Source organism: Pelophylax lessonae, assembly GCF_965119305.1.
Source record: "Pelophylax lessonae genome assembly, chromosome: 4".
Classification (NCBI taxonomy): domain Eukaryota; kingdom Metazoa; phylum Chordata; class Amphibia; order Anura; family Ranidae; genus Pelophylax; species Pelophylax lessonae.
The window spans coordinates 262,357,417-262,385,337 of record NC_138771.1 but is presented as its reverse complement, the minus strand read 5'-3'; the positions used below and the strand labels follow the sequence as shown (position 1 = coordinate 262,385,337).

At 41.0% G+C, this 27,921-nt stretch overlaps 1 protein-coding gene across 1 annotated transcript in view; it reads right to left on the bottom strand.

Annotated features, from left to right (window-relative positions):
* The window catches only part of PTPRR (protein tyrosine phosphatase receptor type R), a 269,586-nt gene that overhangs the window by 26,534 nt on the left and 215,131 nt on the right, over positions 1 to 27,921 (bottom strand). The window contains exons 8-10 of the mRNA XM_082256719.1: positions 24,704 to 24,788; positions 18,082 to 18,161; positions 15,554 to 15,691 (exon numbers count right to left, since the gene is read on the bottom strand). Of these exons, the coding sequence (XP_082112845.1) occupies positions 15,554 to 15,691; positions 18,082 to 18,161; positions 24,704 to 24,788 (303 nt within the window). The remainder of the gene's footprint in view (positions 1 to 15,553; positions 15,692 to 18,081; positions 18,162 to 24,703; positions 24,789 to 27,921) is intronic.

The window sequence follows — 27,921 nt, the reverse complement described above, 5'->3', positions numbered from 1 at the left end:
TTCTGGGCACCGGTCCTCAGGAAGGATGTGCTGGAACTGGAGAAAGTCCAGAGAAGGGCAACAAAAATAATTAGGGGAATGGAGGACATCAGCTATGAGGAAAGACTACAAGCACTGAACCTATTCTCTCTGGAGAAGAGACGATTGAGGGGGGATATGATATCAATGTACAAATACTGTACTGGCGACCCTAGCATAAGGAACAAACTATTCAGAGAAAGGAGATACAATAAGACACGTGGCCACTCACTAAAACTTGAGGAAAGGCGGTTTAACCTTAAAGTGCGTAAGGGGTTCTTCACTGTAAGAGCGGTAAGGATGTGGAATTCTCTTCCACAAGCAGTCGTATCAGCGGGGAGCATTGATAGTTTCAAAAAACTATTGGATGGACACCTTAAAGACCACAACATACAGGGCTATACAATGTACGGTTAAAAGCAAACACACACACACATCATAGGTTGAACTGGATGGACTTGTGTCTTTTTTTCAGCCTCACTAACTATGTACCTGAGTACATGTCTCCAACCCATGCCTCATAGAATATATAAGTTGGGGTGTTTGCTTTCCAAAATAGGGTCATTTTGTGGGCGTTTCCTTTCTCTTGGTGCTTCAGAGCCTTCAAAAATGTCATAGATAGCCAGGAAGTTAGATGTATAATTTATGCTCCTAGATAGCCTGAAGATGCTACTTGGATGATGGGCCTCTGTATGTGGCCAGGCTGTGTAAAAGTCTCACATATTTTGGGGTGTTTTTTTTGCTATGTGTTAAAAATATCTGATGTAGCCGGTAGTGGACAACCATTATCTGATAATGCAGACTTACTTTCTGCTCCGTCAGACTGTCTCTGTATCCCTCTAGTGTTGGTCTCAGGGTTCATACATCATACTGCTGATACTGGAAGAACGGCATAGTGGAAATTATAGTCCTCTGTATGGCTATGACTGTATTGCTGGATTGTTTAAAAACTGTATTTCCCAGCAAGCTTTGGATTACGGGAGAGCATCTTGGCAGAGACTATAAAGGGATCTGCTGAATAGGCCTGCGCTCCCTTGCTTCCCGAGATCCATTGTGTGCACATCAGTCTGCTGTACAGAGAGAGAGAGAGAGACAGCAGACTGTGGCCTACTGCACACCATCCATCTGCATACAGACTCAGCCCTGGCAGGACAGATGTTCATCACTGCATCGCAGACATCCCTGCAGCATCGCTAATTGTGTGAAGTCGGCGGGACTCACTGAGACAGCAGAGCGCAGCCATCTCAGGGCTACAAATTGTGGAGGATTGCCATCGCCTGTTCTTCCAGGACTCTCATTGATGGACATCAGGATTTGGTGAGAGGGCATCTGCTCAGAGTTCAGAAAACATTTACTACAGTTCTTGATACACTGAATACAGACACTTTACAGCTGGATCAGTTACAGGATCTTTTATGACCATAATCAACTATTCGGCATTGCTTGCTATACACTGTGCCACATTGGGAATCATTTGTTTCATGAGCTCCAACTGCCAGTGAAGATCTTAGCAAGGCCTTGCAAGTAGAACACTGTCATATTATTGCTTTTAAAGGAGACACGTTACTTGTATCCAGATTACGTCATCTCTCATTAGGATACAGGTAATATTGGCTGCCCCAGGGTTTCCCCTTTAGCCAGAGTGCTTTTCTGTAATAATATATAGTTTTCTGAGAGATCCATATATATATATTTCAAGAGACTGCGTTTATTGATGTCATGCCTTGTTATTACAACCTATTTCTTACTGTCTTTTTTGGTGTTGGTTCAACTGAGCCCTGGCTGTTTATCCAGGGTCTAGTTGACTAATACATCTTTGCAAGTTCTTCTATTAAGTAAAGTTAAAATGTATTCATATTGTGTCAGTGTGTTACTTAAAGGTATATACAACATGTCTGAACCTAGAGTGTCAGGAGGGCTGGATGGTTCACAGGGTCAAAGCAGCACAGAAGAACATACATTTACCAGCAACCCTAAAGGGGGTCGCGCTACACTTATAAATTGACAACTTTGTGTAAAAAAAATAAGTTTTCATTTTCTTTGCACATTTCCCAAAACCCTGTGGAAAAAATGACATGTTCAAAAGACTCATAATGCCTTATAGAATATATTTTGGGGTGTTTGCTTTCCAAAAAGGGGTCATTTTGTGGGTATTTCCATTATCCTGTTGCTCCATCGCCTTCAAAAATATGATAGGTAGTCAGGAAATTAGATGTGTAATTTATGTCCCTAGAACGCCTGAAGGTGCTACTTGGATGTTGGGCCTCTGTATGTGGCCAGGCTGTGGAAAAGTCTCACACATGTGGTATTGCCATACTCAGCACGAATAGCAGAATGTATTTTGGGGTGTAATTGCAAGTATGCATTTACTGCGGGTAAAAAATAGCTTGGTAATTTAACAATTTTATTTTCCCAAGAATTGTGAGAAAAAATTACAACTTTGAAAATCTCGCCATGCCTCTTACTATATACCTACCTTGGACTGTCTTCTGTCTAAAATGGGTAATTTGGGGGATATTTGTACTGTCCTGGCTTTTTAGTGTCTCAAGAAATGAGATAGGACATCAGTGCATCAGGTGTGATCAATTTTCAATGATTGGTACCATAGCTTGCAGACTCCATAACTTTCACACAGACTAAATAATATCCATTAATTTGGGTTATTTTGCAAAAATATGTAGCAGTGAAAATTTTTTCACTTACTGTATATCGCAAAAAAAAAGAACCCAGTGGTAATTAATTACCACCAAAAGAAATCCCTATTTGTGTGAAAAAAAATGATAAAGACTTTGGGTACAGTGTTGCATAACTGAGCAATTTTCATTCAAATTGTGAGAGCACTGAAAGCTGAAAATTAGTCTGGGCAGGAAGGGGATAAAGGTGCCCTGTATTTAAGTGGTTAATGCAGGTAATACATTAAACTGATGTTAAAGTCTCCTTTTTATTTTTTTTTAATTACAAACATGTTATCTTTACCTGCTTTGTGTAATGGTTTTATATAGAGCTGTCCTGTTCCTCCTCTTCTTGGGTCCCACGCCAGCGTTCCTGACTCCTCCCATCTGATGGGTGCCCCCACAGCAAGCAGCCTGCTCTGGGGGCACCCAAGCATGTGCACTCCCGAGTCCCGACCCTCAGCTTTGTGTGTTCATTCACTCACTGAGCTGCGGCTCAGCCCCCTCTTTATCCTGATTGGCCAAAGCTGCACACAAAAGGTTTTTTACCTGCATGCATAGAATGCATGCAAATAAAAATCCTTGTGCCTTTAAAACCCCTTTAATGTAAAAAAAAGTTTTGACTTTAGAACCACTTTAACCCCTTCCTACCATTACATATATACTGCTTCACAGAAGTGGGGTTCTTTCTGTGGGTCACATATATGCACATCTCCCTTTGTGCTGGGAGTGCGCCAAACAGTGCGCTCACAGCACAGAGACCAGATTCTCACTGGGAGCCCTCGGCCATGTACTAACAATCGGGACCCAGAACTCCCAATGCCGGGTCACCTAATCACTGTGGTAGCCTCTGATTGGCTACCACAGTGATCAGTTACTGTGAAGCCCACCCCTGTATTTCTCTCTGTAAATTGAGAGGAAACAAACAATGTATTTTTCTCTTTCCCTGCAGAAAAGAAAAAAAAAGGATGTGTAAAAAAATAAAAATAAAAAAATATAAAAAAATAAAGAAAAATACCTATATCAAGGTTTGAGCTAGGTTAGTGCCAGGGTTAGTGTTTGGGTCAAGTAAGGGTCAAAGGTCAAGGTCTGTATATTTTGGGCAGGATATTTTTTTTTTTTTCATTTTTTTAAATTATCAGTGTTAATTAGTGTCACTGTGTTTTAGGTAGGACAAAAAAAAAAGCAAAATGCACACTATTGCTTTTAGGCTGTACTACAGGTACAGACAACAAATACCATACACATATATTATCGCTTGGATCCTCAGGAGCAGGAGAATATTTTTTGAGTTGTTCTTTGGTGGTAGGTTATGGTAGTAACAAGAAATATACAACATAATTTTAAAAAAATGTTTACTATTTTGGGCCAGTCTTTCTTTAATAATAAAAATGTATAATCCACCTGGATGCACAAAGTAGTTGTGATGATATGTATGGTTTTACATGTCAAAGTTGCAAAATTGTGCTTAGGCATTTTGATTTGTTTTACCCTTAGTGTTTAACTTGATCCTGCAATTCAACCATTTCCAGAGACAACAAAAAATTCCCACAAATTATATTCTGGCTACCATGCATCCCATTTGGGTTAGATTTTTGGAGTTGGAATGCAGTGTGTTAGAGTTCTCTAAACAGTTTGCATATCTACAAAAAAGTTTAGCTTTTGATCTATCTGTTCAAGGAAACTGTGCCAAGTGGCCATTAGCTATTACCAGCCATCATCCAGATATTATTCTTTGGAGCCAGCGATTTCCTTTCTGGTAAAAGTGATCCAAACAGCTAAACAGCCTCTTATTCACTTTTACAAGCGGTGGAAGGGGGCCACTTCCATTTCCCGATCATCTCTATGGTATATGAAACTGAAAGAGGTGAGGATTTCATCACTTCCAGTTTCGGCTGTTTGTTTACTAGCCGTTAGCAGCTAGTTATGTAGCCTATCAAACTGATCTTAGTTTGATTGGCTGCTTTGGAGGGCAGAGGAGAGATCTGGGGTCCAACAGACCCCAGGCCTTTCCATAAGATGCATATGTCAAGGCTCATGCCATCACAAGGAATGTTGTTCATCCCTTCTGATAGCAGTAAAGTTGATTAAAAATTAAAAGCACAGTGTCATAAAATACATTTAAATAGAATGAATTAAAATTAGTACCCGAGTACCTATCTGGAGCCCATGCGCACATAGGTCCCACATGCATATGTAAACAGTGATCGCACCACACCTGAGGTATTGTCACGAACGTCAGAGTGAGAGCAATAATTATAGCACCAGACTCTATTTAACGCTATTTATCTCTAAACTGGCAACCTATAAAGGCTTTTAAAGCGCTGCCCGATGGAATGGACATATTCCACGGGGTCTGCAATTTTACAGTATGTCCTATTAGGAATCAAATTACTCAGTGTATCATCATCTTTTATAAGGGGTGTGACCACGTTTTTCAGTTCTATTGCAGAATGCAGTTCAACTACCAGATCTAGGTCTGTAGCTCTCCTTCAATTGTGTCTTTCGGTTCCCTATTGGCGCAACACATCCATTAAGAAATGCTATCAGAAAGTTAATACTTGACATTTTGCAGGGTAGAGTGACCAGAAAGGGATTGCTTTGATGCAGCTGGGCATCTTGAACATGTATAGGAAAATAAATGAGAACTAAGAATGCCTGTTTTTATGCAAAAGTTTGCTAGAAGTTTGTAGGGGGCATAGTAGTGTGCAGATGGTTAAGAGAAAACCCCAATGGGATTTTTTCCTTGTTTTCTATTTTGGTGACAACTAAAAATGTTGGATTTTCCAACACTTTCTGCCTCTGTAACAAATGACCATCAGGACAAATAGAGAGGGCAAACCTTCCCAGGGGAGACAGAGGCAGTGGTGAAAACTTGGATTCTTGTTCTTTCTCATTCCATCCCAAACTAAAAAGAAAAGTTTTGGCTATACATACGCTTTAAGTATCTTGGAAAGTCTTTTGATAGGGCCATATTGCACTGTAACAATAAATAATGAATAATTAAAAAAAAAATAATGAAGAGCTGGAAACCAAAAACAGTGGCTTTCCATATAATTGAGCAGGTTAAACCATCAGCAGAAACAATTGGACTCACTGATTGGAGTAATGGAATCCAAATAAGATATAGGAGATGCAAAACCACGAGTTAAATAATGTATGACCAAAGAGTCAGTCTCATATAATAACTCACCCCGCGCACAATAATCACAATGAAAGATAAGTGGCAACAAATAATAAATTATAAAAGACGCACAGTCTCAAAGCAGCTGCTATACACAAAGAAATGTTAGGAAAGATGTTGAGGATATTAAACCAAGTAAAATAAACTGAACACTAGCAGCGCTACAATACACAGGTCTATTGTATAAAACAATGTCCTTAAAGACTCATATTGTTTGTGTGTATACAGTCCATGCAGTGATAAACTGGCACAATCCGTCCACCAGGGCAGGGAAGTGAGGGGTCCTGTCTACTCTCCCAAAATTCAAGCCCACTCCGGTGCTCCCCCCCTTAGATTGAACACTCACCAGAAACTGGTGAATATAGAGCCTTCAATGAGGTCCACCAATCAGCGGGTATATAGATCACTGCTGGGCTGCTCCTTACTCCAACTTTTCCTCAGTTCAAGAAATCATGTAATCGAACAAAGTGGGGGCAACAATAGTGTAATTCCGTAACACTTTATTAAGATCACACACAATGCAAACCCCTCTCCCCTCCAAATGGCTACTTACAAGAGGGCATTGGAGTGCAGGCATAAAGCTCAAAATATGTACACCTGATGACCATTCCAAACCATTCCTGTAGCAAATAGGAATAACGGATGATATCCAGTGTGGAAGGTATAGCGACCGCACACATCGGCTCTGACGTTTCGTCCACTTGACTTCTTCTGAGAGCCCGATGTGCGCGGCGCGGTCGTAATCCTTTAATGCAGACGCCGGCGCATGCGCACCAGCATCCGTTTAGGGGTCACCCGGAAGTGTAAGGTGTTTAGTGCACATCCTGCATCAGTGTTCCGATGTTCGGATGTGCACTTCCGGCCGGACGTGATGACGCCCATCCGCCGTCAGCCTGAGACCCGATGATCGATGACAACTTCCGGTTACACCCCGGAAGTTCATCATCGTCCACCTCGGAAAACACCGGCTCTGCAGACACCCCTTAACATCGGGCTCCAGATTGGGCAATGAATCTTACTGGACCCATACTATCACCAAACCGGATCACCCTCCCACTCGACTATATCGCTGTATACCAGCATATATACCCGGGGCAATTTACACCAGTATTAATAGTACAACGCATCCATATTTATCACTGAATGCCTTGCACTTGACATCAGCAACTAGATGGAAAGTACTAATATTATGCATATAATAAAAATATTAAAAATTGAGCATCACATATGCAGTCTGATACATATAATACATTAATAAAACTACATCAATAATACATAAATAGCAGCAAAAAGTTCATAAGCATGTATATCTAAAATATTAAAATATTAAAATCTTCCAGAGATGTATAAATATACGTACATATAAGGACATATATAAACTCCAATTTGGAGTGACCGTAAACCCGATCTTGGATCAATGAATAAATAAATAAAAGAATACCCAATATATCAAAATTATATATAAAAACAGACACAAGAAAAAAGAACAAAAAAGCAACACCAGGGAAAGAAAAGGTTCAGCACCTGATCTTTCTACAAACCTATGTACCCACATCAGATGATTATAAAATGGATGTTACCCTACATATGATGCAATACGTGCTGCCACCCAGGAATCTGGATAAAACCCCATCCTTACAATTAATAATTGCTGATAAAGCAGTTAATATCCAGATCAACATTTAAACCTTTGGGGTGCAAACTATCCGTCAGGTAGATCCAGTGTGTTTCACGCTTCGAGACCTCACGAACCCTATTTGAGCCCCTCCATACCGATTCCACTTTCTCTATACCCCAAAATCTGAGGTGAGTAGGGTCCCTATTGTGGAAATCTCGGAAATGGAGTGACACACTGTGATCCTTAAAGCCATTACGGATATTTGTAATGTGTTCAGAAACTCTCGTGGTTATTGTCCGTTTGGTCCTCCCAATGTACAATAAATTGCACGGACACTGCAAACAGTAAACCACATGAGTGGTATTGCAAGTGATAAGGTCTTTTATTTCGAAGGTTTGAGCATTCGAAGGCGATGTAAAACTGGTAAAATTCCTCCAATGAGTATTCACCTGTTTACATGTCTTACACCTCCTACATGCAAAAAAACCCACTCTCTCGTCCCAGAACATGACAGGTTTCTTGGGAGGGTCTAATACTTTTTTTACTACCTGATCCCCAAATGTTGGTCCCCTTCTGTAAATGAAGTTAGGAGAGTCAGGCAGCACCCCACACAGGAGCTTGTCCATGCGCAGTACAGGCCAGTGTCTTCTAAAGACCTGTTCAACTTCGCGATACTGGGCACTAAACTGTGTGATAAAGCTCCATTCATGTTCCTGTGTCCTTTCTCTTACCGAGTCCCTCAAACACTCTTCCTGAGTTAAGGAACCTATTTCGGTTATTGTCTCATCCAATTTGGCAACTGGATACCCTTTTTCAACAAATCTCTCCTTTAAGATTTGGGACTGTTTCAGAAAATCGGCCTCCATGGTGCAATTCCTTCTGACACGAAGGAACTGTCCCCTGGGGATATTAGACAGCCATAATTGGTGGTGTCCACTCTGGACGGGGAGATCTCCGTTCCGGTCGGTCGGCTTGAAGTACACTTGAGTCTTTAGCCGACCGTCAAGAAGGGATATCTCCACGTCCAGGTAATGAATCTTTTCGCGACTCCAGCTGAAGTCTAACTTGATGTTATTGTTATTGACATTCAGTTTGTCGCAGAACTCCACCAGAGAGGACTCCGTCCCTGCCCAAATGAAGAATAAATCGTCGATGTATCGACGATACATGATCAACTCTTCATGTTGGGCGGCAAATATCGACCGGTCCTCCCATTCCCCCATAAATAAGTTAGCTAAACTGGGAGCGAATTTCGCCCCCATAGCCACACCTCTCTGTTGTTGGTAAAAAGTGCTGTCAAACCAAAAATAATTATGCGCTAGACAGAAATCAAGGACATCTCTCAAAAAACGTTTTTGAATATCAGGGACATCGCCCCTTTTACTAAAGGCCCAATTGAAAGCGAGCAATGCGTCATCATGTTGGATGATCGTATAGAGAGACGAGACATCCGCTGTAACCAGAAAGATGTCCCTATTGCTCGGTAACTCAACCTCTCTTAAAGCGATCAAAAAGGCCTTAGTGTCCCTCAGATATGATCTTAACTGTAATACACTTTTTTGTAAGAAGAAGTCTAGGTACTCTCCTAGCCTTGATGTTACAGATTGAATACCATTAACTATTGGTCTAGCCGGAGGGTTGACCATGTCCTTATGGACTTTAGGTAACGTGTAAATCGTTGGTATTCTGCTGAAGCTAGGTACCAGATATTGTTTCTCCTTCTTACATAGAATCCGATTTTCATATCCTCTTTCTACAAGTGTACCTAGTTCCCGTCTATACTGTAGAGTGGGATCCGTTCTTAAGATCTTATATGTCTCAACGTCCGCCAGCATAGTAGAGAGTTGGGTGTGGTAATACTCTTTTTTAAGAAGAACCACACCACCACCCTTATCTGCGGGCCTAATAATTACATCCTTTCTCTTTTCAAGTGCTTCCAATCCTTCTTGGATGTGTCTTGGATTAATACATTTTTTATTTGGGATTTCCTTCAAATCCCTAATCACAAGATTTTTAAACACTTCTATGTGCTGATTGGACGATTGTTGTGGGTTAAACAGTGAACAGTTCTTAAGGCCACTGTCTACTCCCACTGTATAGTCGGTTAATCTCGCTTTGGGAGCCCCCAAAGTCCGAGCCGGGTTTAGGTAATATTTTTTCAAATTAATTTTCCTTACAAACTTGTGAAGGTCAATATAAACATTAAATTTATTTATAGGTTGATGTCTAGCGCATTTTAAACCAGCATGCAGGATATTGAGCTCTTTATCTGTTAGGGAAACGTCTGCAAGATTATAAATTCCATTTAATCTCCGTCCCGTCTTCTTTTTTTGTTTTTTATATCCGGCTCTGCAACCCCTGAAGGTCGATCTCCCATGCCCTGTTGGGGGCCTGGCTGTTGTCTCCACTGGGGATTGTACGTCCCCTGCGGTTGAGGTGGGCCCCACCACTGGGGTCTCCCCCTCCATGGCCTGCCTCCCCTCCTCCCACCCCTGCCTCTGCCTCCTCTCCAATGAAAAGGGCGAGCGGGATTCGGGATAGTAGGCTGTGGGTTCTCATATTGATTCAGGGCCTCATATCTATTATATACCGGGACCCTGTATGGTGAGTCAAAACGGGGGACAGGCTGATGTCCATACCCCACATTTTGACTCTGTTGGTCACCCCTATAAGGCGGAGCCGTTTCCGACTGTTGCACCGTTTTAGCCCGTGCCCCAAGTTGTCCAGCTAGTGGCCTAGATTGGCCTCTGGGAGTACTAGGGCCAGGGGTTGCCATCTGACTATTTGGATAATTGGCGGCTGCTATAGTTTCATTCTGTGCCCCCTGATTAGGGGTAACCACTGGGTTTTGCCAGAGATAAATTGAATTAGATTTAAAATCTCCCAAATCTCTATAATATTTTTTAACCTTTTTCTTGTGGGTATCTTTGTCTATTTTTTGTAATTTTTTCTTAATATCTGAATTGAATTTTAAAACTATTGGTGAGTCCTTTTCCTCATCTAAAATTATTTTTAAATCTGCTATTTTCTTTTCCAAAATTTTCATTTTCAATTTCTTCCTCTTAAGTATCAGTTCCTGCAACCTGATGCCTGAATTGTTAAAAAAATCCAACCACTCCTGGGTGGAACTGGCATCATCAAGAGCATCCTGGGGGGTGACATCCCACCTAAGGCTCCTCATGATAATTTTCTCTTTAATATATTTCTCGAAGAGAAAATTATCATGAGGAGCCTTAGGTGGGATGTCACCCCCCAGGATGCTCTTGATGATGCCAGTTCCACCCAGGAGTGGTTGGATTTTTTTAACAATTCAGGCATCAGGTTGCAGGAACTGATACTTAAGAGGAAGAAATTGAAAATGAAAATTTTGGAAAAGAAAATAGCAGATTTAAAAATAATTTTAGATGAGGAAAAGGACTCACCAATAGTTTTAAAATTCAATTCAGATATTAAGAAAAAATTACAAAAAATAGACAAAGATACCCACAAGAAAAAGGTTAAAAAATATTATAGAGATTTGGGAGATTTTAAATCTAATTCAATTTATCTCTGGCAAAACCCAGTGGTTACCCCTAATCAGGGGGCACAGAATGAAACTATAGCAGCCGCCAATTATCCAAATAGTCAGATGGCAACCCCTGGCCCTAGTACTCCCAGAGGCCAATCCAGGCCACTAGCTGGACAACTTGGGGCACGGGCTAAAACGGTGCAAAAGTCGGAAACGGCTCCGCCTTATAGGGGTGACCAACAGAGTCAAAATGTGGGGTATGGACATCAGCCTGTCCCCCGTTTTGACTCACCATACAGGGTCCCGGTATATAATAGATATGAGGCCCTGAATCAATATGAGAACCCACAGCCTACTATCCCGAATCCCGCTCGCCCTTTTCATTGGAGAGGAGGCAGAGGCAGGGGTGGGAGGAGGGGAGGCAGGCCATGGAGGGGGAGACCCCAGTGGTGGGGCCCACCTCAACCGCAGGGGACGTACAATCCCCAGTGGAGACAACAGCCAGGCCCCCAACAGGGCATGGGAGATCGACCTTCAGGGGTTGCAGAGCCGGATATAAAAAACAAAAAAAGAAGACGGGACGGAGATTAAATGGAATTTATAATCTTGCAGACGTTTCCCTAACAGATAAAGAGCTCAATATCCTGCATGCTGGTTTAAAATGCGCTAGACATCAACCTATAAATAAATTTAATGTTTATATTGACCTTCACAAGTTTGTAAGGAAAATTAATTTGAAAAAATATTACCTAAACCTGGCTCGGACTTTGGGGGCTCCCAAAGCGAGATTAACCGACTATACAGTGGGAGTAGACAGTGGCCTTAAGAACTGTTCACTGTTTAACCCACAACAATCGTCCAATCAGCACATAGAAGTGTTTAAAAATCTTGTGATTAGGGATTTGAAGGAAATCCCAAATAAAAAATGTATTAATCCAAGACACATCCAAGAAGGATTGGAAGCACTTGAAAAGAGAAAGGATGTAATTATTAGGCCCGCAGATAAGGGTGGTGGTGTGGTTCTTCTTAAAAAAGAGTATTACCACACCCAACTCTCTACTATGCTGGCGGACGTTGAGACATATAAGATCTTAAGAACGGATCCCACTCTACAGTATAGACGGGAACTAGGTACACTTGTAGAAAGAGGATATGAAAATCGGATTCTATGTAAGAAGGAGAAACAATATCTGGTACCTAGCTTCAGCAGAATACCAACGATTTACACGTTACCTAAAGTCCATAAGGACATGGTCAACCCTCCGGCTAGACCAATAGTTAATGGTATTCAATCTGTAACATCAAGGCTAGGAGAGTACCTAGACTTCTTCTTACAAAAAAGTGTATTACAGTTAAGATCATATCTGAGGGACACTAAGGCCTTTTTGATCGCTTTAAGAGAGGTTGAGTTACCGAGCAATAGGGACATCTTTCTGGTTACAGCGGATGTCTCGTCTCTCTATACGATCATCCAACATGATGACGCATTGCTCGCTTTCAATTGGGCCTTTAGTAAAAGGGGCGATGTCCCTGATATTCAAAAACGTTTTTTGAGAGATGTCCTTGATTTCTGTCTAGCGCATAATTATTTTTGGTTTGACAGCACTTTTTACCAACAACAGAGAGGTGTGGCTATGGGGGCGAAATTCGCTCCCAGTTTAGCTAACTTATTTATGGGGGAATGGGAGGACCGGTCGATATTTGCCGCCCAACATGAAGAGTTGATCATGTATCGTCGATACATCGACGATTTATTCTTCATTTGGGCAGGGACGGAGTCCTCTCTGGTGGAGTTCTGCGACAAACTGAATGTCAATAACAATAACATCAAGTTAGACTTCAGCTGGAGTCGCGAAAAGATTCATTACCTGGACGTGGAGATATCCCTTCTTGACGGTCGGCTAAAGACTCAAGTGTACTTCAAGCCGACCGACCGGAACGGATATCTCCCCGTCCAGAGTGGACACCACCAATTATGGCTGTCTAATATCCCCAGGGGACAGTTCCTTCGTGTCAGAAGGAATTGCACCATGGAGGCCGATTTTCTGAAACAGTCCCAAATCTTAAAGGCGAGATTTGTTGAAAAAGGGTATCCAGTTGCCAAATTGGATGAGACAATAACCGAAATAGGTTCCTTAACTCAGGAAGAGTGTTTGAGGGACTCGGTAAGAGAAAGGACACAGGAACATGAATGGAGCTTTATCACACAGTTTAGTGCCCAGTATCGCGAAGTTGAACAGGTCTTTAGAAGACACTGGCCTGTACTGCGCATGGACAAGCTCCTGTGTGGGGTGCTGCCTGACTCTCCTAACTTCATTTACAGAAGGGGACCAACATTTGGGGATCAGGTAGTAAAAAAAGTATTAGACCCTCCCAAGAAACCTGTCATGTTCTGGGACGAGAGAGTGGGTTTTTTTGCATGTAGGAGGTGTAAGACATGTAAACAGGTGAATACTCATTGGAGGAATTTTACCAGTTTTACATCGCCTTCGAATGCTCAAACCTTCGAAATAAAAGACCTTATCACTTGCAATACCACTCATGTGGTTTACTGTTTGCAGTGTCCGTGCAATTTATTGTACATTGGGAGGACCAAACGGACAATAACCACGAGAGTTTCTGAACACATTACAAATATCCGTAATGGCTTTAAGGATCACAGTGTGTCACTCCATTTCCGAGATTTCCACAATAGGGACCCTACTCACCTCAGATTTTGGGGTATAGAGAAAGTGGAATCGGTATGGAGGGGCTCAAATAGGGTTCGTGAGGTCTCGAAGCGCGAAACACACTGGATCTACCTGACGGATAGTTTGCACCCCAAAGGTTTAAATGTTGATCTGGATATTAACTGCTTTATCAGCAATTATTAATTGTAAGGATGGGGTTTTATCCAGATTCCTGGGTGGCAGCACGTATTGCATCATATGTAGGGTAACATCCATTTTATAATCATCTGATGTGGGTACATAGGTTTGTAGAAAGATCAGGTGCTGAACCTTTTCTTTCCCTGGTGTTGCTTTTTTGTTCTTTTTTCTTGTGTCTGTTTTTATATATAATTTTGATATATTGGGTATTCTTTTATTTATTTATTCATTGATCCAAGATCGGGTTTACGGTCACTCCAAATTGGAGTTTATATATGTCCTTATATGTACGTATATTTATACATCTCTGGAAGATTTTAATATTTTAATATTTTAGATATACATGCTTATGAACTTTTTGCTGCTATTTATGTATTATTGATGTAGTTTTATTAATGTATTATATGTATCAGACTGCATATGTGATGCTCAATTTTTAATATTTTTATTATATGCATAATATTAGTACTTTCCTTCTAGTTGCTGATGTCAAGTGCAAGGCATTCAGTGATAAATATGGATGCGTTGTACTATTAATACTGGTGTAAATTGCCCCGGGTATATATGCTGGTATACAGCGATATAGTCGAGTGGGAGGGTGATCCGGTTTGGTGATAGTATGGGTCCAGTAAGATTCATTGCCCAATCTGGAGCCCGATGTTAAGGGGTGTCTGCAGAGCCGGTGTTTTCCGAGGTGGACGATGATGAACTTCCGGGGTGTAACCGGAAGTTGTCATCGATCATCGGGTCTCAGGCTGACGGCGGATGGGCGTCATCACGTCCGGCCGAAAGTGCACATCCGAACATCGGAACACCGATGCAGGATGTGCACTAAACACCTTACACTTCCGGGTGACCCCTAAACGGATGCTGGTGCGCATGCGCCGGCGTCTGCATTAAAGGATTACGACCGCGCCGCGCACATCGGGCTCTCAGAAGAAGTCAAGTGGACGAAACGTCAGAGCCGATGTGTGCGGTCGCTATACCTTCCACACTGGATATCATCCGTTATTCCTATTTGCTACAGGAATGGTTTGGAATGGTCATCAGGTGTACATATTTTGAGCTTTATGCCTGCACTCCAATGCCCTCTTGTAAGTAGCCATTTGGAGGGGAGAGGGGTTTGCATTGTGTGTGATCTTAATAAAGTGTTACGGAATTACACTATTGTTGCCCCCACTTTGTTCGATTACATGATTTCTTGAACTGAGGAAAAGTTGGAGTAAGGAGCAGCCCAGCAGTGATCTATATACCCGCTGATTGGTGGACCTCATTGAAGGCTCTATATTCACCAGTTTCTGGTGAGTGTTCAATCTAAGGGGGGGAGCACCGGAGTGGGCTTGAATTTTGGGAGAGTAGACAGGACCCCTCACTCCCCTGCCCTGGTGGACGGATTGTGCCAGTTTATCACTGCATGGACTGTATACACACAAACAATATGAGTCTTTAAGGACATTGTTTTATACAATAGACCTGTGTATTGTAGCGCTGCTAGTGTTCAGTTTATTTTACTTGGTTTAATATCCTCAACATCTTTCCTAACAAGATATAGGAGATAGTTGACTTTTACTGTTTCACTTGATGAACTGAGGCTACAGTAATGGTCACGATAGTTAAGGTGACCACCAGAAGAGCAGGAAAGCAGGTTAAAATGTTACTTTCATTATTTATTTTAATGAATGTTACCTCATTTTTTTCCTTGAGCTTGGTGATCATAACAATAACAGGAACATCTTCTTGCCAAGCCATTTGCCAGAAGTCATTTACTGTGTTAATCATTGGTCCTTGTGTAGCAATAAATGTCTTCTCTGTTCCACCATAACCCTGCAGTAAATCAGAATACTTGCATTTACTTGTATAGCGGATATACTCTATAAACGTGTTATATTTACATAGAAAGAAACTCCAATAAGAGGATAGAAGTCATTCTCTGAACTGGCGCAGACAGATTTTGCTAATTCATGTACCTAGCTAGAGCTTGCACTTTAATTTGGCGCAGGATGGACCAATTTTAGAATGCATATGAGAAACTTTTGCAAAATCTGGCTGCGCCAGTTTCTCTCTGTATGCCAAAAAGAGTTGGTCTTAATTAGCACCAGTTTCATAAGATACAAAGTGTCAGCACTTTATTTAGAATTTGGCGCATTCCATGCACCACAATGTAAAAGTGGTGCTTTTTAGAGCTACCTGAATTTGGTGCACAAGTTGCTCTCAGAACCAAAAGTGTCGCAGATATTTCATGAAAATGTGCAACACCATAACAAGAAGGATTAATGATAGAAAAGTGGCACAGGAGCTTTTTTGAATTCCCCCCATTATCTTCTAACATGCCTATACAGCAAGTCGCCATTTTCATATCGGAATATTTGTTTATTTCTAAACTACTTAGTGGTCCATGCATTTACCATCTCTGCACTCCTATCGACAGTTACAATTTTGCTTGTTTATCTGCAAGTGCTCTTCTCCCTCAGCAGCAACATCATCTCATCTCATCTGGACCCTTAAGCCCCTTTCACACTATCCGCCCGTCGGACGGATTCCGTTTTTCTCAGCGGGGGATCGAGCCGCCGATCCCCCGCTGAGCAGGAGGATGACAGCTGTGTCTCCGCACTGTGTGCGGAGACACAGCTGTCAGTTCTCCTTGCATCTCTATGGGGGAAATGGGATGGGAACGGACCGTCGGTCCGTTCTCATCCGATCCCATCCGATCCGCTGGACGGATGGAAAATAGGGTTTCCATCCGTCCAGATTTGACGGTTCGGATCGGGTCGGATGTCAGCGGACATGTCTCCGCTGCCATCCGATGCCCCATAGGAATGCATGGGGGGACCGTTCAGATCCGCCAAAAAAACGAACAGGCGGATCTGAACGGTCAGCCTGTGTGAAAGGGGCCTCAATGCTGATTGACTTTCAGTGTAATCAGACTGGTCAGTCCTCTCAGTACGTTATGTGTACCTGAATGCACAATAGCAAATCTACACTGCTTTTAATGATGCTTTCTAAAAGGAGGAAGCATTTAGTAACACACATCAAATTTGGATATATTTAAGCAAGGGATTGCAAAAACACAATGGTATAACTGTGGTCTGGAAAGAAGTCCCAGACCTTTTTTTGAAATTGCACCACACTGAACCACACAGTGCTGTGGCACCAAGTGGTTTGGCGTGTGCGTGAAAACATGCCACAGTAGCTGGTGCATGGAGGTGCCATTAAGAAGGGTCTGCTAAAGTTCAGCACGTTTCTCCGTGTGCCAGAAAAGCGTGCACATTTTCGCGTGTTTTCGACATGCAGAGATGTGAACCTAACCTAAGACCTATGTCCAAAGACAGTGGGGTTGATTTACTGAAGGCAAATCCACTGTGCACTGCAATTACACTTGGATCCGAGGGGACGCTCTACTGATTTCTATCATCCAATCATGTGCAAGCACAAATTCTGTTTTTTTTATTTTCCTTGCATGTCCCCCTCAGATCTACAGCGACTGCACTTCCAAGTGCACTCAAAGTGCACTTGTAGTGCACACAGGATTTGCCTTCAGTAAAAAAAAAAAAGACACTGTTTTGATGTAACAATATTTAGAGAGGAACTTTACTCAGCAATATGACTAGAAGTCTCTGGCTTTGCCTCCACCCCCACAGTAACAATCTACTTTTTTTTATTTGGGGGGGGGGGGGGGGGCTAGTTCTCTTTGTTACCCATACCCTGTCACTATTCTGGCCTAGGCCAAAATGACATGTCATACTCCAGCAGCCCCCTTGGCTAGTCCCAAGATTTGGGAGCTTACAGAAGACACTACAAGGAGGCAAAAAAGCACAATAACCACTTCAGCTTCATGACCAGGCCATTTTTTGCGTTATTTTAACTGACAGTTCTATGACGCTGTACACAAATCAAATTGATGTCCTTTTTCCCCCACAAATAACGCTTTCTTTTGATGGTATTTGATCACCTCTGCTGTTTTTATTTTTTTCGCTATAAACAAAAAAAGACTGACAGTTTTAAAAAAAAAAACAATATTTTTTACTTTCTGCTATAAAATTAGCCAAAAAAAAATGATGACAAATAAATTCCTACCCTTGGGCACATAACCTTGCCCCCATCCACCAAAACATAGCAATAGCTCCGTAAAGCTGTGCCCAATTTAATATAAGGCCTGTCATTGACAGAAAATAAAAATTTAGATGAGGATAATAGCATGAACCAGCAACACTTACCCTGATAAAATTAGCATTTATATAGGTGTTCAATGTATCCTTTACATTCTTTGGTTTCAAACACACTCTACTTGCTGGATCTAATGAAGCAAACAATAAGAGAGAATACATTGTTACAAAGTCCATATAATTCAATGCAACATATATTGCTATTGAAACTTTCTCACACAGATTGAAGGCAGTATTCTCCTTTTTTAAATCATGTTTTTTATTTTGTGATATATTTTTTTTCGACTATGGATGGATGATATATTTTCCTTGTTATATTAATACATGCACTTTATTTTAAAGGTATAGAACAAAAATGGCTGTCAACAATTGAAACAGCAAGTAAAGCTAAATAATCATGTAGCACTGCCCCCTAGAGGACTGCTGAGAATTAAACTTCTTGGATTCCCCTGGGTTACCCTTAGCAACTGAAAGCAGATGAACATCAATAAAAGTCCTTGGCTCAGTCAATAATCAATCCAGGGGATGTGTTTTTTTTGTGTTTTTATTTAGAACTGGGATAGAAGAAGGGATGAGTGGGATACTCCAGCTTTAACTATGCACAATCTTGAGGACAACTAACTGTAGAGTGCGGCAAGGCCGCTGCTTCACCGTGCCACAGAAGTGAAGATACTTTCAAAGATTCCTGTTGAATATACTCTTCAGGGTCATACTCTTGGCACCCCCTTTACTTTCACTGCCTGTGTGTGCTGACACCCGTCCACTGACTCTATCCACTGGAGCGGTCCCCTTCCTGGGCAGACCCCTTGGCAAGCTCCCCTGTACTCACAGACACTGTTTTTCCAGAGTTGCTCTGCCCTCTACTCCACCAGAGACAGCCGTCACCCTCCTCCCGGGACCTGGCTTCCCGCCCAAAGACACCCTGCCACATGTGCCCTTGGCTTTTATAGTCCATCCCAGGATGCACCACTGACTGCCAACCCACTGGGATAACCACAAAAGCCTTTGTGTCACTGAATGGGTTTCCTCCACTGTCCAACAGGCCAGGCCTCCCTATTGGATACAGTGGGGACACTCCCTCAGCCCAGATGAATCACACATGGACACATGTAACAGGCCTGACTAGAAATCCCTGCTCCCTGATAAGCAGAAAGAGCAACTAGGTTTTACCTGTCACTTTCCTGATAATAAGGCAGAGCAAAAATACACTACCTTCCTAGCACCTATCTAGGAGGGTGCTACAATCATATACCTAAATCCAAGTTTCAGATAAAGCTGGGAAGTGGTTAGAACCTCTGCCAAGTTTGTATAACTGTCTAGGGAAACTCACCAACTGTTCTGGTGACCAATATCTGTGGGGCAGAAAGTGATTGGAAATCAAAAGTGCCACAATTGTCACTGGAACAGGGGGGGTTAAAGCAGATCTTCACTGTATCTGAGCACCACAAACCAAAAACACTAAGTAATTCATTTTTATTATTCAAAACAAACTTACCCATCCAACCATGCCTCTATGCTTTATTTTATATAGAAATCACTTTAAAAAAAAAAACCCTAGCATTTCTGCCTGTGGCCATCTTGAGTAAGGGCAGGTGATTCATATAGCATGTACTTCCTGGAATCCATCTGCGCTTAGCTCAAGCATCCATGCAGGAGAGTGTGCATAGCTGAGTAAAGCCTTCCTCCTCTTCCCTCCTCTCCCCTCCTCTACCCTCCCCTTCCCTCCTGAAGACTCCTGGAATGTAAGATATAATTTGCCTAGGCAGGAAACAAGGAAGTAACTGAAGAAATGTAAACAAAAAAGTTGTAAACAGGCAAATATGGAATATGACATTTGTCACATCTGGTATCAGCCCCAAAATGTGAACAACAAAATCCACAAGGCTCCCTGTTTGGATCAAATACAAGGCTTCATGCTGGTAAGACTAGGCTTTGAGGATTGATTTTTACTCTTTTTCCCTTCCCTTAGATTCACTCTGACAGCAATCTTGATCATTTATGTTCATGTCTTTTAGATTGTTGATGGTAGGCACATGTCTACCCCCCCCCCCCCCATTCCTTATGCTAGAGGGTTTGTGTCATCTTTTGTCCCCTGTGTGATATAACTGATCCACCAGAAGTTCTATACATCAAATTCAGAGGTATGGGTGGTCTTTCTTTTTTGAGCGCCACATTACACACACATATGAGAGTTTCAGTTATGCATTAGATGTCGTCTGCCCCCTTTATTTGGCTGGTTCTATTTTATCCCTTGTGCTCGGGACACACATACCAGGTGTGAGGTACACTCCATTTGCTCCCTCCCTTCTCTGTGGACCTCATCATACAATATGCTCTATTTGAAAGTGTATTTCATTAGCATCTCTATTTTGTGGGATACTGGATATAGGCCTGTCTTTGCCTTTTGTCTCATTATATATTCATTGTACTTTTGTACTCTAGAGAGCTTCCTGATTTGCTACTCGTTATCCTCCTGAGAAAGACCACAAGGGTCAAAACGCGTCAGAGCACTGGAATTTTGCAATCAGGACCATTGAACTATGCTTTATGAAGTTTTTCTTTATGCTTAATGTGTTTGACAATTGTATATATTTCCCCTAAATTGTGTTCTATAGGGGCTATTTTTAATGTTTTCCAATAAATTCTTGATTTTATGCCTAATATATGTGCATTACATTCTTTTGGTATTGCAAAGTCCCGCTGTTTTCTCCCCAGAACCCTTGTGGATTTTGTTGAAGTAAATATGATATACTATCCAATCTATTTACTAATGCTAGCATCATGAGGATTAAAAATAATCAATTGTAAGCTCTAATGAGCAGGGCCCTCTGATTCCTACTGTATTAAAGTGTATTGTAGTTGTACTGCCTACCCTCAAGTTGGCGCTATAAATATCCTGTATAGTAATAATAAAATGTTGATAGGGAGAGTAAAGTTCCACTTTAAGTGAAATCTTCCAGTAGGAACACATGTTCTAGTCACAACTGGCCAAGGAGATTTTATCATACTAAGGCCCCATTGACACAGGTATACCACTCTGTATGTTCGTGTGAAGGGCCGTCTTCTCCTGCCTGGAATGCATAGGTGCTCTGTGTAATTAGTGGATGGTTACAAATAAAAGTTATTTTATAAAAATGGATTTCATTTAAACATAACGTACTTTATTTATGTAATCTAGACAGAGATCAAGGAAATTTATAAGGAAATCCCTGATTATACAATGGAAACTATTCCCCTACAAGATGGTGAAGCAGTGACCTCTGCTGGCCACATCTGGCTAACACCAAAGACACAAGATTACTTTGCCCTGTACAGATTTGTATCCAGATGCAACAGGGAAATTCCATATTAACCACTTCAACCCCAGAAGGTTTTACCCCCTTAATGACCAGGCCATTTTTTGCGATTGGGCACTGTGTTATTTTAACGTAAAATTGTGCGGTCGTGCAACACTGTAGCCAAATACAATTGATGTCCTTTTTTTCCCACAAATAGAGCTTTCTTTTGGTGGTATTTGATCACCTCTGCGGTTTTTAGATTTTGCGCTATAAACAAAAAAAGAGCGACAATTTTGAAAAAATCTTCATATTTTTTACTTTCTGCTATAAAACATTCCCAATAAAAAAAATGTAAAAATGTAATTTCTTTTTATCAGTTTAGGCCAATTTGTATTCTGCTACATATTTTTGGTAAAACAAATCCCAAAAAGTGTATTTTATTTGGTTTGCGCAAAATTTATAGCGTTTACAATCTACAGGATAGATTTTTGGACTTTTTCTTTATTTTTTTATTAGTTATGGCAGTGATCAGCGATTTATAGCGGGACTGCGAGATTGCGGCAGACAAATCGGACCCCTAACTGACATTTTTTACACTTTTTGGGGACCAGTGACACTAATACAGTAATCAGTGCTAAATAATATGCACTGTTACTGTATAAATGACACTGCCAGGGAAGGGGTTAATACTGGGGCTGATCAAAGGGGTTAAATGTATGCCTGTATGCTTACTCACTGTGTGTGTGTGTGTGGGGGGGGGGGGGGGGGTTCTGTGACAGGCTCAGAGAGATCGGGGTTTCAGCTTAGCTGAAACTGTTGATCTCTCTCTGCCTGTCTGACAGAAGATCCGCCTGCTTTGTTTACATAAGCAGGCGGGTCTTCTCTCGGTTTCTCTGACGATCGCGGGAGGGCAGCGGCATTGGCCACCGCTCCTCCCGCGGCCCGCCCCCCGCTGTGTCTAAACACAGCGGGAGTCCGGCGGCGCACGAGTGCCGCTGAAACCAAATGCACTCAGTCACGTAGTACTATGTGACTGGACGCAGCCGAGCCGCCCTGCCGCCGTAATATTACGGCGGGTGGTCGGCAAGTGGTTAATATCATTTAAAGTTTCTATCCGCCTGCTTTTTTTTCTATGTCCCCTTTTATCTATTGAACCAAAAAAAGGAAAATTCTTGTGTACTGTTGACATAACTACAGTATAAAGCGCACACTGAACAAGCACATTTCATTGTCTGAAAACTTCATGGTCATTGTGTATTAGTAATACAGTCACACTGATTTGACCTGTTTGCTCCCGTTATTTATTTCCTAGTAAAAAGAGGTAAAAAGATCAATTAAAGTAGATATAAACCTTAATCTTTTAAAAACCTTTTTTGCAGATAAGTGCTACTAAACTCCTGCAACCCATTTGCAGCCACTTTCTGTCGACATGCAAGTGCTCCAGTGGCAGCTGAGATTTTCTGATGGTAGCAATAGTGAAGCTTGCCTGTGCAATGAGCATCAGCATGGCTGCCTATAGTCACCACCAGAAGTGCAGGTGACAGGGTGACAACACAGGAGAACAATTGGGAGACAGTGTGGTCATGTTGTAAAAGGAAGTATCAGAAAAAAGAATTTCATGACAGTATCACCAGGTATTATTTGGATGAAAGCTACAGATTTATAAACGATGAAAATAACTTTTAAAATTACATTAGCATAATTACAGGCAGTTTTGGATTTACATCTTTGTAAATAAAAAATCTGCTTTGTTGTGGATGCATGAGATCCACTCCAATTCTCCACCAATCTGCTATTTCTATTGTCTATATAAACTTTGTCTATTTTAACTTTTCTTTTTAAATAAGGCAAATTTCCCAAATCTATCCTGACACATTTAAAGTGTTACTAAACCCAGGACCCTGCATTCACTATATCTGGTCTCCCACAGTACACAGGGCATGAAAATGCAAGTATTTTGGTAAATATAAACTGCTAAATACCCTTTCTTATCAGCTGCATATGGCAATCTTGTGACTTCTATCAGTGTCCAGTCAAGCACTGGTTAAAGCTTGTAGGAGGAGTTTTCATTCTGCTCTGACTGTCCTATGAGGCTGCATGACTCCTGACCTTCTGTCTGGACAGTGCTGATTGGCCCTGTGCTGATCACATGCACCCTTGCAAAAAAAAAAAAAAAACTCTCTAGCAATACACGCCAAACTGAGCATGTGCAGATTGCCTCCTAGGGCTCTGTGCTATCAGCAGATGAATTGGGGACAGTAAAAGAAAAGGAGGATCAGAGAAGACATGATCAAACAGCCTTTTAACACAATTCAGAGGATTAACCTCTTAGGTTCCACAGTGAGTATAACAAGCATGCTTTACTGTATATACAGTTTTACACTTGTGGGTTTAGTAACACTTTAAAGTCTGCATGTATAAAAAAAATTCTGTGCAGATGTCCCAGCAGATGTCAGCATTCTCAGAGGTGTAACAAATGATCGATGTATTGATCGTAATATGACTATCTTCTATGATCATCAGCTCCATCTATTGGCCATAATGCAGTATTTTCCTGAAATATGTTAATAAAAAAAATAAAAAAAACTGCATTATGGACACTAGATGGAGCTGATGATCATAGGATATAATCATATTACAAACACTATGTTTATCATTTGTTCTGCCTGTAAAAATGCTTAAGATGTCCGCATAGGAAATTTTATACATAGACCTCTAAGTATAAGGCTATTATTGCCATAGCAAGGTGGTCCTCATGGTTACATGAACCTCCAATAGAGATATTTCCTTTGCTCATCTTCAGAAACAAGCAATACCAGAAAACAATACACAGAATCTAGTAAACTACACTAGTACATACAGTAGGACTCTTTTTACACTGTCTCTGCACTCATTAAAAAGACTTTATCTGACTTCATGTACTTACCAGGACTGAAAGTGAGGGGAATTATTCCCAACAGGGCACAAATCTCAATAACCCCCCCTTACTTTTATTACTGCAGAGATAGGTTAGAGCTTCTTGTCCCCACTGATATGACTCCTATCTAGGTGACAGTAAGTATGGGCTCAATTCACAAAGCTAACACACCAGGATCTTCCCATAAAGTGACAGTTATTTTCAGCTGCTTTCAATGAGAACTGAAAAATACAGTGACATGCCTGAAAATAAAGATCCTTATGCTTACTGAATTAAGATCTATATTAAAGTTTCTAACCCTTTCCTTACTTTATCCAAGCTTAAAATATAACATCTTGTCTGTTCTGTGACTAACAATTAAAAAAAACATTATGTGATTTAAAAATGTTTTGCTGAGCTTAAACGGTTTAAAAGAAGACATAAAATAAAACCACCGTTTTTTCTCAATTCTGTATATTTTCTGCACTCACACACTTACTTGGCAGTATTGTTTTGTAGCGGTTTTTGGTTCCATGACTTGGAATATCAAATTCTTTGGGATCCATGAAGTTCATTGGTATTTCCTGATTAGGCAACAAAACAATGATATTAACGACTGCCGCTTAGACTGTCCTGTAATTGTATACTGTAAGTGATTAAACTTGACCTTTCTCACTTATTGTTTAGTGTATTACATAAGCATATGTCTGATGGATTTTTAGAACATGAAATATTATATAGAAACTCATTTTTAGTTTTTAAAAAAACATTTTTTTCATTTTTTTAATGCTACCTAAATTGCAGGTACATAGAGCTACCTGCATATACCTGCAGAAGTTAAAAAAATAAAAAAAAAAACATGCCAATATAACAAATGCAGAATGCTGGGCTGTTCTGACAGGTTTACATGTAATGTCAGATCTTTCTCCTTAAGTCCAACTCCTTTTTATTCCTATTGACATATCACTATGATGGGCTGCATCACTGGCTAATAGGGACTGTTTGTACAAAGAGGAACGTGCAAAAAACAGAATGTGCAAAGAGATTTATTATTTTTCAGACTCCTACACCAAAAAGTCAATGCATTTCAGGGGTTTAAAAGGACCCCCTAATGAAGACTTGGCAATGTTAAAGAAGGTGTGCATTGGACCAGTGGTCCTCAACCCTGGCCTATAGGGCCCACTAACAGGCCAGATTTGCAAGATAACTGAAATACATCCCAGGTGATATCATTTGCTGATCAGTGATTGCAGTACTCTAGTCTGCATCTCCTCAAGGTAATACTTAAAATCTGGCCTGTTAGTGGGCCCTGAGGACCGGAGTTGAGGACCACTGCTTTGGACTGATGAAATTGTAGGGATCCTGAGGGATAATTAGCATAATTGCCCAGATTTCAGTTAATCCCTAGAGTGTTTTTAAATTTTATTTTTTTTATGGTGTAATAGTCTGAATATTTAAAGAATTAAATCTGGACTATACATGTTTTGATTTTGGCACTTTCCTCCTTGCACACTCAGTCCCTACTTGAGCACAGAGCCACCACTCCAGGGAGATCCACCCAAGTAAAATCATTCTCTCTACACCCTTGGTGCCCAACCTGTGGCCCTTCAGCACCTACTGTGCAGTCCTTAGGCTCCTGCAGACAGAGTTCTGTGTTTTCCTTACCTAGGTCCTTACTCAGGTCCTTTAAAGGCAAAATGTTCTTTAGGATGACTTCTAGTAGTTTAATGGTTCAGTATTTCTTTCACACTATTCTAATTTTTCTGTGCTGTCCATTGCTTTGCTTCTTGGTTTTTCCCTCTGATCTTTTATAATGGAGCTTGCTGTGCCATGAGTAATTTTTAAGTGTGCTTTAGGCAGCACAAGTGTGAAAGCATGGATTTGAAAAGCTGATGTAATAGCAATGATCTCTAGCAGTCTCATGCAGTACGGAGTTGGGGTCTATCAGCGTCTTGGGTGAGGATGCAGAAGTGCTGGCTGCTATCCAATAGATAGATAATATGTGGCTTAAGGATTGGTTACCATCACTGCGACATTCATTTTGTATGTAGGGCAGCCTAGTCATTTCAATGTCAAAGTTCATTGTGTAATGCCGTAACGTTAGTGCATCAAATTACAGGACAGAAGGTGAAGATCCAATAGCTGATGCGAGGTTCAACATCTTCCTCAGAGCCCTCTAGACGTTGAACCTCGAAACTCATCAGCCTATTGGATCCTCATCTTCTGTCCTGTAATTTGATGTACTAAGGACCGCACATTACAGCATTAGGCAATGAACTTTGATTTTTTACCATGTGACAAGCTTTTATTCTATTGTACATTTGTAAATATACATACATATATAGAAACTTACCATTTTTTTAAACAATAAAATATATGGTTTCAGGATAATTCCAGACTCCCCCAGTCTTTAGAGGGCAGCATGACGTGACTTATCCTTATAAAACCGCAACAAACATTTTATACTAAACAAAATTATAAACACTTATTTTTTCCACGTTTTTCATAAGCTGAACTCAAAGATCTAAGAAAACCTGGATTCATCCGTGTAGAGAACACCTCTCCAAAGTGCCAGACGCCATCGAATTTTAGCATTTGCCCACTCAAGTCGGTTACGACAACGAACTGAAGTAAGGTCAAGACCCCGGTGAGGATGATGAGCATGCAGATGAGCTTTGGGATGATGAGATGGTTTCTGACAGTATGTGCAGAAATTCTTTGGTTATGCAAACCGATTGTTGCAGCAGCTGTCCAGGTGGCTGGTCTCAGACGATCTCGGAGAAATACGTCTGTGATAACGCCCTGTGGGAGGGCGAAACCCGTCGACGCAATTTCCGGTCCTACGTTGCCGCTAGGTCACTTCCGGTTGCGGTGGAACGCACGCCGGGACCAATCCTCGTCCTAAACGAACACCGCATCTAGGAAGTCAGGAAGCCAGACAGAATCTGCCATCTATTTTATCCAAAGCCTGTATCTTCTTCACAAATGTGAGTGTAACCTTTATTTTTTTATCTAATAAACTGAAAAACGGATTTACACTATTGTGCATTTCTCCATTTGATTTTATATCGTGCTGCTATCTGCTGGGAGCATTATCCACTAGACCTCCCGGGATATTTATCTGATCCTTACTAGGACACAAGCCTTTCTGACTTTCTATGCTATATGGTATAGGGGTCAATTCCTTCCGGTAAGTGGAACATCTAAAGGGGGTGGATCTACATCTACACTGCACTGGACTGCTGGCATGGTTTTGCACATATCTTTTGGCACTTTAATACTTGGACTATTTTCACTGGCCACTTGCTGAATGCACTTATATTTATTTTTCACAATATTATTTTTTGCAACTTTTTTCGCACGGTGTGCGTTACACATTATATGTTTATCATTGATGTTTATTATTTTATCACAACCTTTTTTGCTCTGTGTACTAGTAATCGCATATTTAAAAATTGTAATATTTTTTGAACAGCAGCATTGGGGTTTTTTACACCATTTATTTATTTTTATAATATATCCATAGCGCAGTGCACCTTCTTATTAGTTTTACAATATGAACCTAGTGTTAGTCTTGCTCTTGTCAACATAACACCATTTACAGCAAAATTTTAGCTAGTAAACAGATATTCACATCATGTCATGCTAAAAAAAAAAAAAAATGTGAACACATTCAGAGAAACTTTGCTACGGCCATTCTGTTATATAGCAAATTTC